The 14,304-nt window shown below is 37.2% G+C and overlaps 1 protein-coding gene across 1 annotated transcript in view; it reads left to right on the plus strand.

Annotated features, from left to right (window-relative positions):
- Positions 1-14,304, plus strand: part of COL19A1 (collagen type XIX alpha 1 chain) — a 362,938-nt gene that overhangs the window by 165,803 nt on the left and 182,831 nt on the right. Inside the window, exons 13-14 of the mRNA XM_029223905.1 lie at positions 3,241-3,294; positions 5,330-5,365. Coding sequence (XP_029079738.1) covers positions 3,241-3,294; positions 5,330-5,365 — 90 coding nt within the window. The remainder of the gene's footprint in view (positions 1-3,240; positions 3,295-5,329; positions 5,366-14,304) is intronic.

Raw genomic sequence — 14,304 nt, forward strand, 5'->3', positions numbered from 1 at the left:
TTTGGAGAAATGTCTGTTTAGGTCTTCTGCCCATTTTTAGATTGGGTTCTTTGTGTTTTTGATATTGAGCTGCATGAGCTGCTTGTACATTTTGGAGATTATTTCTTTGTCAGTTGCTTCATTTGCAAATACTTTCTCCTGTTCTGAGGGTTTTTTAAAATGGTAAAGAAGGCTTTTAATTGAAGATTATCACAATATGAGTATTGCAATAGGGAAGAGAGGTTGGGCTCAACTCTGAATACAAGGATGAGTGGGGATTTATGGCCAAGGAATAGAGAGATGTGGTCAGTGAGTGGAATTGCCAGTCACTTAAGCCAAGTACACATCAGCCTTGGTCCCTCCCTTTCCCTGGCCCTACCTCCAGCGCTTCTGCAAGTCCATCCTCAGCCATCTTGCTCTCTTGTCTGCAAAGCTGTGAGACCCCCTTTTCTGCTTCTGCTCTTGCTATGTACAATCTACTTTCATGTTGTAGCCAAAACTATCTTTTTTTGAAAACACAGTCAAATCATGCCATTTCTAGGCTAAAACCCTAAGTGGCTTCCCCTTGCACTTAGAACAAAACCCATACCTCTCTCCAGGGCCTGCAGTTCTCTATGTGCTGTGACCCTTAACTAACTTTGATTTCATCTCCTGCTCTTTACCTCCTTACCAGCTCATGACACTCCTTCCACCTAGAGGGCTTTTGTGCTTGCTGTTGCCTCACCCACCCATCCCTCCGCTTGCCCCAACACTTTTTTCCAGGATTACTGCATGACTGGATCCTGTGAAACAAACGTCTCCTCCACCCAGAGCCTGTTTCCAACCACTACCCTCACTGAAATAGCAGCGTCTGCCCCGCACTCATCACATTCAGCCTGTGGACCTGTTCATTGTCGGTCACCCTCCTCTATAATGTGAATTCCATTGGGGCAGGAATCCTGACTTTGTTATCGAAAAAATTATTATGATACTTGTTAAAGTGGTAAAGAAGGTTTTTAATCCAAGATTATTGCAATATGAGTATTGCAACAGGGAAGAGAGATTGGGCTCAACTCTGAATACAACAAGGATGAGTGGGAATTTATGGCAAAGGAGTAGAGCGATGCAGTCAGCGAATGGAATATTACTAAGAGCAGACATCAAGGCTGGGGGATTTTCTCTAAACTGCCTTAAGAGGATTCTTGCTAAAGGCACACCAAAGACTTATGCATCAAAGAGGGGGATGAGGGACTTGATCAGGTATCAAGGCTGGGGAATTCTTTCTAAACTTAACAAGATTCTTGCTGAAACTGGGCCAAGCAAGCCAAGGACAGACAGGATGGGGCCGAAGTTGAGTCCTGGCTCAAGTTTCGTTAAGGAGGGATTCTTTGTCAACTTCCTGTTCTTTTTTGTGTCTCTCAATAACACTCTCTAATACAAATAAAGTATAATATATTATATTTTAAAATCTAATATTATTATTTCCAGACAAAGGTAAATATACTATACTTTCTTATAGCCACATTGTAAAAAGTAAAAAGAAACAGGTGAAACTAATTTTAATAATATATCTTATTTAATCCCATATCCACAATGTTATCTTTTCAATACGTAATCAACAGAAAAATTATTAATGAGCTATACTGTACATTCTTTTTTGTACCAAATATCGAAAACCCAATGGTATTGCACACTCACGGCAGATTTCCATTCAGACTAGCCACGTTCCAAGGGTGAAAAGCTACATGAGGCCCAGGGCCACCTATTGGGCAGTACAGATCTGACAACTGTAGGGGTGACTGCACAGAGGGTATCCAGTAAATGTCTACTGAATAAATGCATGAGCGAACTAAGAATAAACCATAATCACAAAAATAGCCGTTTTCTTTCCACAAGTGTTCAGAATATGTTGATGCCAAGTTTTACTCCAGCGGCGTGTATAAATAGAGTATGTGTTGCTTGATTTGGGAAAGAATGGGTATTTTAAATAATAAAGAGAATATCACATGTCAAATATGATTTAATTTTTCACTCATCCTTGTTCTATAAACATCTGGAGGTAATGATGGAAGGAACATAGCTATGAATTTTATCCACAAAATTGTTTATGCACCACAAAGGTGTTTGTTTTAACCAATGATTGAATAGATGTTTTCACCCATTAAATTTTTTTTCTTAAAGTATAAGGCTACAGTTTTCACATATTCTTTGTAACAAGATTATTTTAAATATCTCGTTTACTTTTGTTGCTTTAAATTCATCCTCAGCTTCTACATCGAGTAGCTACAAGTGATGGCATTGGGCATTGTTTATTCACCACAAAATGTCAAAACAGTAAGAGCTGGATGCCTCAGCTAGGAACAGTAAGATGCTTGGATTTACTGTGCATTCTGTGGCTTCAGAATATTTCTTTTTTCCATTATTGTTCTTCCCTCACCCAATGTGTTAAATTAAGGCTGAGCAAAGATATTTATTCCTATTTACCATACAGTTGGGACATGTCTATCTAATTTTCTTTCTGTTTACACTGTGAATACATTCAACTGTAGCACTGATCTCCTCCAGTGAAATCTATTGTGGTGTTCCTGACAGCTGTCATTTCTGAATCGGATCAACCAAATACCTACTAAAACACCCAAGAGTTCAGAAGACTCATGAATATATTTACCTGATATGCTGTCTATGTCTTATATAGTTTTATTTGATAGCTTTATAAATCCAGGTAAAAAAAAGAAATAGGAGTTAGAAAACTAAACCAGACTTTAAAACAGGAGAGAGATTGCATTTTAGCTCCAGCTTTGTGAGGGATGGGAAAAGAATACATCCTTCATCCCTTCCCCTCCCCACAATTAGATTTCTCTATAGAGACAAAAAATGTTTTTGATTTAAATCTTGAATTTTGGGGGCAAGCTTTATAAAGGCCAAATCAATGCTAAATCAGAGGTATTTACAACATCCACAAATTTAGGCCCAAGTGGATACTTAGAAGCTCACATAGACCTAAATGATGTTCTCCCAGATGGTGAATTAATGTAATTTTAGCAGGAAGCAAAGTTGCACAAATATGCAGTATTGCGGCCTCACACTGATTTAATGTATCTGTACCCACCACAGCGCAGATGTGGTATATCATTTTAGAGCCAGTTTTTCTATACTACACACTGAAGATGAGATTTGGGAGTTCAGTAAATTATGATTTATTTTGCAACTAATGACTTGTTCGAAATTGCAGCTTTCTGTGAACTGTATATAGAAATCACATTGGCTGTGTTCTTTGCACAGGGTTTGAAAGGTGACGTGGGTCCGCATGGTCCACCTGGCCCAAAAGGAGAAAAGGTACCGTATTGACCCAGGAAAGTGCCAATCTTTTCTTAAGAAAACCCCGAGAACCTATGAAGTGACTTTTCATTGATACTGTTTAACTGCCAAATGTTAATTTTGTTAAAATTAACCAAAGGCTGTTATGTTAAAAGCATCTGAACAAGAAGAAAAGCCTTTTGGTTCATTTAATTAGTTTGAGGAGATTAAATGCACAATTGCTAGTCGACATTAATTTGTGTTTATAAGATTTCCCTTTTCTCTCCCTTGCTTAACAGTATTAAGTATTGCATCACCAAATTAGCAACCATGTCCTGTACTGGGGACCTTTGCCAATAGCACTGAGCTGCTACCACAATGGTGAAGCAGGCAACCTTTGGGGGGAAGGAGGCTAACTGTGCATCTCAGTCTTAATCTAAATGCCCCATTTCCTAACACCTTTTCTCATATGTCATTTTATAGTGGCCTATTGGCAGGGACCTTGAAAAGAGAATTATGAGATAGTAAAAAGCAAAAGTTGTTTTGAGTAAGGTACTTGGATGATACTAGTTTGATGACAATTGTACGTGTAGACGTTTTGCACTGTATTTTGTTCTCCATTCTCAGCACATTTAGAAATCTTTGTCTATCTTCAATATTTACCTCTACATTAAAATTGACTTTGCAAATTGGTCCCCAATGACTGATTTAAGCTACATCAATGTTCTTTAACAGCTATCGGTTATTTTTATTCAGTTGTTCCCAGAATAATGATTACACAAGGCTAAGTCCTCACTTTTGAGGTGATTATGTTAGATGAAAAAAGAGAACGTCATAGAGATGCTCCCAACACGAGAATACAGTGTGCCAGTGCCCCATGCCACATGGTGTTCGTTCCACAATGTCCATTTGAAGGGGGATTATGGCAGTGATGCTTGACTTTTTTTTAAGCAATGACTTTATTCAATTCACCAGTGGCACTCCGGGATTCAATTTATTTGTCTGCAAAATGAGGGGTTTTGATGAGATGGAGGGTCCCTAAGAGTCTGTCAAATTTAACATTCTATGAGATGGAGGGTCTCTAAGAGTCTGTCAAATTTAACATTCTAAGACTTGCCTTTTAAAACAACTTAATTTCTTTTATTGAGGTGTAGTTAATTTACAATATTATATTAGTTTCAGTTGTACAGCATAGTGATTCAAAATTTTTATAGATTATACTCCATTTAAAGTTATTGTAAAATATTGGCTATATTCCCTGTGCTGAACAGTATACCCTCGTAGCTTATTTATTTCATGCTTAGTAGTTTGTACTTCTTAATCATTTACCCCTATCTTGCCTTTCCCAGTGATGCTTGATCTTAATGACTAAGAGTTCTCATGAAATAAATAAGGATGCTGATACAATAAAGCATATAGGTGACATATTTATAAATTGGAAAATGATAAACTTTTAGATTAACTATATTTTTTTAGATTTTGAATAGTTTGTCAGTATATCCACCTGGTAATTTGTATTCACATAGGTCAGCAAAGCAACATTAGTATTTAAAAATACATGAATATAGGCAAAGCCTCATACAGTTGTTGGCAAGTGCAAGGCCAGTTCAGCAAAGCTTTAAAAGAGGCAGTGGGACTGCTTCTTGCAGCTGGAAGGCATGAAGTGGGGAGACCCACTTATTATTTCTTCTGATCCCCATGCTAACTTTGTCAGAAATATAATCTGTCGTCGTGACAATTCCCAGCTGCTCCATTGGCAAGTAACCATATTTGAAGAGATATTCTTTCTAATTTTGGATTAGTAGACAAAAGAATGGAAACTAGATTATTTTAGCTTTTCAAAACAAGTTCTGCCGCTGCAGAAAGCATGGGGATGCACAAGGCGATATTTATATCATGAGAGCTAAAAGCACATGATCAGTTTTTCATTGTGCAAAGACCTTTATCAAGGTAAAATTCTACTTTTCTTTTCTTCCAGATTTATCTAGATATTGCTTTGATCCATTCAGAAAATTTATAAATAACATGAGCAAAAAGGGACTATTGGTAATTGCAGCTTTTTCATCTATTTTAGGGAGATCTGGGACCTCCAGGACCGCCAGCCTTAACTGTAAGTATTCTTGAAGTCAAAATTCAAAACAAATACGTTAAACCTGTTTATTGTTCACATTACATCATGATTAAACCAGAATTTAAGCCACTGGATATTTTGAGAACTGAAAGTGACTTGAATAGATCTAGGCAGACCTCCAGATTTTAAAGATGGGGCATCTGCCCACAACACTGAAGGGCTTAACCCGAGGTCATGCAGGTAGTTCTAGAAAAGCCTGGAAGCAGTACCTAACCTAAGCAATTTCCTCCACCCTCCATGTGGTTCATAATTTTGCCCCTTAAAAGTTTGATTATACATCCTTAACATGACATTTAAAGTTAATGGAAGCAGAGACAGTTCTATTTACTCTAAAAACTGTAAAAGAACAAAATAAACTATAATCACCCAATGTATAAATATAGCTACCTATTTAAACTGTTACATTCTCCAAAATCTGTTCAAGACTGTTGTTTTTTCCTATGTGAGTTGCTTCTAAGATTTGCACATGATAATATGTCAGTATTTCAGAAACAGATTTATGAGAAAAGTTTATAATGTGCGCATAATGGGATTGTTCTCAATTAAATGGTTCATCATTTATTAAACATTTAATCATAAGTATGTAATGATTTTATATTTGGATACAATTTGCTGTTACTGATTTTCTTCGTCGTCCATTAGGGTTTCTCATTTAACTTAAAGATTTGGTCTGAGAATGACACTAAGCCTAATGGAAAAGAAGAAAAGCTTTTAAATAAGATCATGTGTAGCCTGAGGTCTCTTGAATTTTATGTTGCTATCATCTAATGACATAAATTAAGAATTTAAATCATCAGTTTTCCGAGACCTGTCATGATCATAGAAGGTTAGGTGTAAAGAAGTCTAGCATCTGGATGGGGGTCTTCCAGCAGAGCAGCATAGGACTTGCAAAGGCTGTGTGACTTTGATAATATTCCTATTTATCTTTGTACTTGAAAATGTCATTATGAACACTATGTTAATAATGTCTTACACAGATAATCTTTGCAATGCTCACTTGAAGGGCAAATATCTCTTCATAAGTGGAAAATCTAAGGAACCAAACAAATGACTTTCTTAGGACTATCCAAGTTCAATTCACACTGGAATTCTCTGCTTGAAGCTTTGATTTTCAAGACAGAAATAAAAACTATTTATTTGAGAGGAGACTTTAAATGCATATTATTCAATTTTTTATAATTTGTGGAGTTTATTTCTTACATTATTTGACAGTGATTTCGAGTTAAGCCTGCTCATTTTATTTAAATCACATGCTTGCTTTTCTTCAACTGAGTTATGTGCTCAATCATTCCACGTAGTTATCTGATTACCTAGTTGTTTTCAACTTGTGTTTGAAGACCAAAATGCAATCTCTATCTGTATCATTTCACCTGATAAGCAAATTTGACCCCCTTAGCCAGAATATTATATTGGACTCTATCTATCTTGTGGATTTTTAGTGACAGCTGACATCTTTCTGCCAGGTAGCACCTTGTAGATGTCTCTTTGCCCTATTCAGCTGGCAGACACCAAAGGAGTACAAGCTGATCTTTACACTTATCTAAAGATATGAGAGAGACGCTAAAGTAGGAGGTCAAGATGGCAGATTAGGAGGACGTGGAGCTCACCTCCCCCCACACACACATCAAAAATACCTCTGCAGGTGGAACAATTCTCACAGAAAACCAACTGAAAGCTAGCAGAAGATCTCTTACACAGCCAAAGCTGGAAGAAAGATTCCCACATAACTGGGTAGGACAAAATAAAAAAGGCATTGGGACAGGACCGGTGCCCCTGGGAGGGAGCTGTGAAAGAGGAAAGGCCTGCATGGGCAGCCCCTCGCCCTTGGAAACCCTTCACTAGCTGGGAGGTCCATCGGGACAGATAGAGGAGCCGGAGCGGGCCTGGACTCTGCCCACAAGGAGTCTGTGTGTGCTGGCTTGTTAGCAGTCAGGGCACAGAGAGACTGGTAGTGATGGCTGCCACCTTACCCACCTCCCAGCCTGAAACGCACTTTGGGTGGAGCTGCTAGTACACAGAGGAGGTAGGAGCTGAAACTTGGGCTTCTGTGGACGAACCCTGGGAGAGGACTCGGTCTAGCTGTGTGTAGACAGCTCCTAGGGCCTAGAGTGTAGTCCAGGCCTAACCCCAGAGCCTGTTGTTAGTGCACATATGGCAGAGTGTGGGCCCACCATAGGGACCCCCCCACAATTAGCCTGTCCACGTGGGGCACTGCTCCATTGGCAGGCTTTGTGCGTGCACGCACTGTGGGGCAGGGGCTGACACCTGAGCCCATAATCAGCACTCCCACAGTGGGGGCAGGGGGGAGGTGGGCCCTGCAGCAGCAGACTTCATTGGTGTGCACACCAGTGGGGGGCACTGTCCACAGAATGGCACATCTCCAGCAGACAGGCCCTGGCGAGAAGTATGCAGAGGTTCCTTTCCCAGCAGGAGTGCTTCAGTTCCACCCACCTCACACAAAACTTGGAGCTGGAATCTTGGGGGAGAGGCTCTGGGAGAGCCCTACCACAGAGGAGGCCTAGGTCTCAGGTGGCAGCACACCGCTTCAATTCCTGCAGCTACAATGCCCTGATCCCCAGGGCCAGGCTTACACTAGGTCTGGGACAAACACAACAGAGAAAGGGATGTGACCTTGGGCTGCTTCTGAGCAGAACTGTGGACGCCTGAATAGGTGGTGCATAGGTTCACTGTGACCACATGGGCTTCTCTTGCTTCAGCACTCACCTCCTTGGGACAGAGCACACACTTAAGGTCAACAGAGCCTTATCAAACCCAACCTTCACGGCTTCTACTGAAACAACTGGGGAGCAGACCCCACCTCCAACAGGGTTGTGACAGCCACGGAGCAAAGAGGAGGCCCCACCCAATGTGCAGGGCAGGAATTGGATACCATGACACCAGTCGTACCCTCTATCAAGGGGATAACAGCCAACACACTCTGAGGAGAGATGTGGCAGGCATCCGTTATGAAAACAGCTCTCACAGCAAAAATATTAGACTTACATAGTCTACAAAGGGATGCTCCGACATAAAAACAGCCCTCCAAGACCACAGTAGATAACTGTTTCTCCTAACTTCATAGGGTCAGAGAAGTATAAGTAAAATGAAGAAACAGAGGAACTACTCTCAATAAAAAGAACAAGTGAAATCCCCTAAAAACAATTAATGAAGCATACCTCTTCAGTCTACTAGACCTCTGAGTTCAAAAAGGAGGTAATTAAAATGCTAAAGGAATTAAGAAAGATTTTCAATAGAAATGCAGATCACTGTAACAAGGAATTAAAAACTATAAAGAAGAAACAATCAAAATTAGACAACTCAATTGCTGAGATAAAAAATGAGCTAAAAGCAGACTGAATAATGCAGAAGAACAAATTAGTGATTTGGAAGATAGAATAATGGAAATCACCCAATCAGAACAGCAGACAGAAAGACAAATGAAAAAACAAATGAGGGCTTCCCTGGTGGCGCAGTGGTTAAGAATCCACCTGCCAATGCAGGGGACATGGGCTCAAACCCTGGTCCGGGAAAATCCCACATGCCACAGAGCAACTAAGCCCCTGTGCCACAACTACTGAGCCTGTGCTCTAGAGCCCACAAGGCACAACTACTGAGCCCATGTGCCACAACTACTGAAGTCCGCACTCCTAGAGCCCGTGCTCTGCAACAAAAGAAGCCACTGCAATGAGAAGCCTGCACACCACAATGAAGAGTAGCCCCCACTTGCCACAACTAGAGGAAGCCCATGCACAGCAATGAATACCCAACGCAGCCAAAAATAAATAAATAAATTTTTTAAAAATGAAAGAAACATATGAGATCTATGGTATTATATAAAGTGTGCTAACCTACACATAATAAGAGTTCCAGAAGGGGAAAAAACAAAAAATAGAAAGGGATCAAAAATGTATTTGAAGAAATTATGGCTGAACACTTCCCAAACCTAAATAAAGAAAGAGATATTCAGGTACAGGGAGCACAGAGGGTTCTGAACAAGATGAACCCAAACAGACCCACATCAAGACATATCATAATTAAAATGGCAAAACTTAAAGAGAGGATTCTAAAGTCAGCAAGAGAAAAACAAAGAGTCAGTTACAAGGGAACCCTCATAGGCTGATTTCTCTACAGAAACTTTGCAGGCCAGAAGGGAGTGTCAATATATATTCAAAGTCCTGAAAGGGGAAAACCTGCAACCTAGGATACTCTACTCAGCAATATTATCATTTAAAAAAGAAGGAGAAACAAATAATTTCTCTGATAGAAACTGAAAGAATACGGCAATACTAAAGCTAACCTAAAAGAAATGTTTAAAGATCTTCTCTAAATAGAAAAGAAGCAAGAATCTATAGGAAAGGGAAAAACACAATAGAAAAGGCCAATATATAAAATGATTAAACATCACTTAAATAAGCCAGTGCAAAGATTAAAAAACAATTAAAAATGTTGTTAAAGCAATTATAACTACAATTAACAGCAAAAAGATAAATATGAAGACATAAAATAGGACATCAAAATCACAAAATGCAGAAGAGGGGAGTAAAAAATATACATATATTTTTTAGAATGTGTCTGAACTTACATGACTATCAGTCTAAAGCAAGTAGATATAGCCCTGGGTTAACATACTTGAAAATCAGAGTAACCACAAATCAAAAACATACAACAGATTCACAAAAACCAAAAAGAAAGGAACAAAGAAGAACTACAAAATCAGCTGGAAAATAAGGTTTAAAACGGTAATAAATACATCTTATCAATAATTACTTTAAATGTCAATGGACTAAATGCTCCAATTAAAAGACATTGAGTGGCAGATTGGATAAAAAACACAAGAATCTATAATATGCTGCTACAAAAGACTCACTTTAGGGTGAAATACACACATAGATTGAAAGCAAGGGGGTGGAAAAAGATATTTCATGCAAATGAAAACAACAAAAAAGCAGGGGTAGCAATACTCATATCAGACAAAATAGACTTTAAAACAAAGTCTATAACAAAGGACAAAGAATGGCTTTAGATATTGATAAGGGGGTCAATACAAGAAGAAGATATTATACTCATTAACATATATGCACCCAATATAGGAACATCTAAATGTATAAAACAAATACTAACAGACATAAAAGGAGAAATTGACAGGAATACAATAATAGTGGCATACTTTAACACCACACTGACATCAATGGACCAATCTTCCATACAGGAAATCAGTAAGGCAACAGAGATCCTAAATGACACAATAGAACAGTTGGACTTAATTGAGATCTACAGGAAACTACATCCAAAAACCCCAGAATACACTTCTTTTCAAATGTGCATGGAACATTCTCTAGGATAGACCACATACTAAGACACAAAACAAGCATCAAGACATTTAAGAGGATAGGAGTTATTTCAAGCGTCTTTTCTCACCACAATGGTAAGAAACTAGAAATCAACCACAGAAAGAAAAACAGGAAAAAAAACCATTACATGGCGACTAATCAATCATGCTATTAAAAAACCAGTGGGTCAATGACAAAATCAGAAAATACTTTGAGACAAACAACAATGAAAACATAGCCTTACAAAAATCTATGGGATGGGGACAAATGTATATATATAACTGATTCACTTTGTTATAAAGCAGAAACTAACACCATTGTAAAGCAATTATACTACAATAAAGATGTTAAAAAAAAATCTATGGGATGCAGCAAAGGCAGTTCTAATAGGGAAGTTCATAGTGATACAGGCCCTCTTCAAGAAACAAGAAAAATGTCAAGTAAACAACCTAACCTATCACCTAAAAGAATAAGAAAAAGAAGAACAAACAAAACCCAAAATCAGCAGAAGGAAGGAAATAATAAAGATCAGAGGGGAAATAAATAAAATTGAGATAAAAAAACAATAAAAAATCAATAAAACTAAGAGCTGGTTTTTTTGAAAGGATAAATAAAATTGACAAACCTTTAGCCAGGTTCACCAAGAAGGAAAGAGAGAGGACTCAAGTACACAAAATGAGAAATGAAAGAGGAGAGATAACTACCAATACCACAGAAATACAAAACATCATAAGAAAATACTATGAACAGTTATATGCCAACAGATTGGACAACCTGGAAGAAATGAACAAGTTTCTAGAAACATATAGTCTGCCAAAACTGAGTCAAGAAGAAACAGATCATTTGAACAGACTGATTACTAGAAGTGAAATAGAATCTGTAATTTAAAAAAAAAAAAAAACTCCCTGTAAACAAAAGCCCAGGACCAGATGGCTCACTGGAGAATTCTCCCAAATATACAAATAAGAATTTATATCTATCCTTCATAAACTATTCCAAAAGAATGAAATGAGGGACCACTCCCACACTCATTATATAAAGCCATTATCACCCTGAAACCAAAATTAGAGAAAGACACTGCAAAAAAAGAAAATTATAGAGGAATATCCTTGATGAATATAGATGCAAAAATCCTCAACAGAATATTAGCAAACTGAATCTAACAGTACATGAAAAGGATCATACACCATGATCAAGTTGGATTCATTCCAGGGTCACAAGGATGGTTCAATATATTCAAATCAACCAGTGCATTACAGCACATCAACAAAAGAGAAGACAAAAACCACATGATCATCTCAATAGACATAGAAAAAGCATTTGATAAAATTCAACGTTCATTCATGATAAAAACTCTCACCAAAGTGGGTATAGAGGGAACATATCTCAACATAATAAGAGCCATTTATGACAAACCCATAGCCAACTTATAAGTTATTGGTGAAAAGCTGAAACCCTTACTGTTAATTTCTGGAACAAGCAAGGATGCCCACTCTTACTACTTCTATTCAACATAGAATTAGAAGACTTAGCCACAGCAGTCAGACAAGAAAAAGAAATAAAGGTATCCAAGTTGGAAGGGAAGAGATTAAATTGTCACTATATGCAGATGACATGATACTCTATATAGAAAACCCTAAAGACTTCACACAAAAACTATTAGAATTAATAAAAGAATTCAGCAAGGTTGCAGGATACAAGATTAATATACAGAAATATATTGCATTTCTTTATGCTAACAATGAAATACCAGAAAGTAAAAAAACCCCAAAAATCCCATTTAAAATCACATCAAAAAAATAATAAAATATTTAGATATAAACCTAACTAAGGAGGTGAAAGACCTATACAGTGAAAGCTATAAGACATTGATAAAGGAAATTGAAGCTGATTCAAAGAAATGGAAAGATATCAATTTCTCTTGGATTGAAAGAATTAGTATTGTTAAGATGGCCATACTACCCAAAGAAATATACGAATTTAATGTAATCTCTATCAAATTACCCATGACATTTTTCACAGAACTAAAACAAATCCTAAAATTTATATGGAGCCACAAAAGACCCAGAATTGCCAAAGCAATCCTGAGGAAAAATAATAAAACTGGAGGCATAAGCCTCCCAGACTTCAGATAATACTACAAAACTTCAGTAATCAAAACATCGTGGTACTGGCACAAAAGCAGACATATAGGCAAATGGAACAGAATAAAGAACCCAGAAATAAAACCACACACCTACAGTCAATCTACAACAAAGGAGGCAAGAATATGCAATGGAGAAAAGACAGTCTGAAACTAAAATCAATAAAAATAGAAAAGCTGGAAAATTAAAAAAATATGTGGAAATTAAGCAACACACTCCTGAACAGCCAATGGGTCAAAAATTAAAAGGGAAATATAAAAATACCTTAAAACAAATGAAAATGGAAAAAAAACATACCAAAACTTATGGGATGCAGCAAAGGCAATTCTAAGAGAGATGTTTATAGCTATAAATGCCTACATTAAGAAAAAAGAAAGATCTCAGGTAAACAACCTAACTTTACACCTAAATGTACTAGGAAAGGAAGAACAAACAAAGTCCAAAGTTAGCAGAATCAAAAAAATAACAATGATCAGAGCAGGGATAAATGAAATGGAGACCAGAAAAACAATAGAAAAGATCAATTAAACTAAGAGCTGGTTTTTGACAAACTTTTAGCTAGACTAACTAAGATAAAAGACTAAATAAAATCAGAAATAAAAGAGGAGACATTACAAATAATACAATAGATATGCAAAGGATCATAAGAGAGTACTATGAATAATTATACACCAACAAATCAGACAGCCTAGAAGAAATGGATAAATTCCTACCAAGACTGAATCATGAAGAAATAGAAAATTTGAATGGACTAATAATGAGTGAAAAAATTGTATCTGTAATAAAAAAACCTCTCAATAAAGAAAAGTCCAGGACCAGATATTTCACTGGTGAATTATACCAGACATTTAAAGAATTAATGCCACTCCTTCTCAAACTGTTCCAAAAAATTTAAGAGGAAACACTTCCAAACTCATAATATGAAGCAAGCATTACCCTGATACCAAAGCCAGATAGGGACACTATAAGAAAACTCCAGACCAATATCCCAGATGATTATAAATGCAAATATTTTCAAAAACATACTAGCAAATCGAATTCAACATCATATTTAAAGGATTATACACTGTGATTCCCTGAAATGCAAGGATGTTTCAACATACAAAAATCAAATAGTATGATATACCACATTAATAAAATGAAAGATGAAAATCATATGATCATCTCAATAGATACAGGAAAAGCATTTGATACAATTGAACAACCTTTCATGATAAAAACTCTCAACAAATTGGCTATAGAAGGAACATACCTCAACATAATAAAGGGCATGTATGACAGGCCCAGAGCAAACATCATACTCAACAGTGGAAGGTTGAAAGCTTTTCCTCTAAGATCAGGAACAAGACAAGTGTGCCCACTCTTCCAACTCTTATTCAACATAGTACTGGAAGTCTTAGCCAGAGAAATTAGGGAAGAAAAAAGAAATAAAATGCATTCAAAT

Source organism: Monodon monoceros, unplaced genomic scaffold (genome assembly GCF_005190385.1).
Source record: "Monodon monoceros isolate NGI ecotype Baffin Bay Population unplaced genomic scaffold, NGI_Narwhal_1 Super_Scaffold_15, whole genome shotgun sequence".
NCBI classification, from domain to species: Eukaryota; Metazoa; Chordata; class Mammalia; order Artiodactyla; family Monodontidae; genus Monodon; species Monodon monoceros.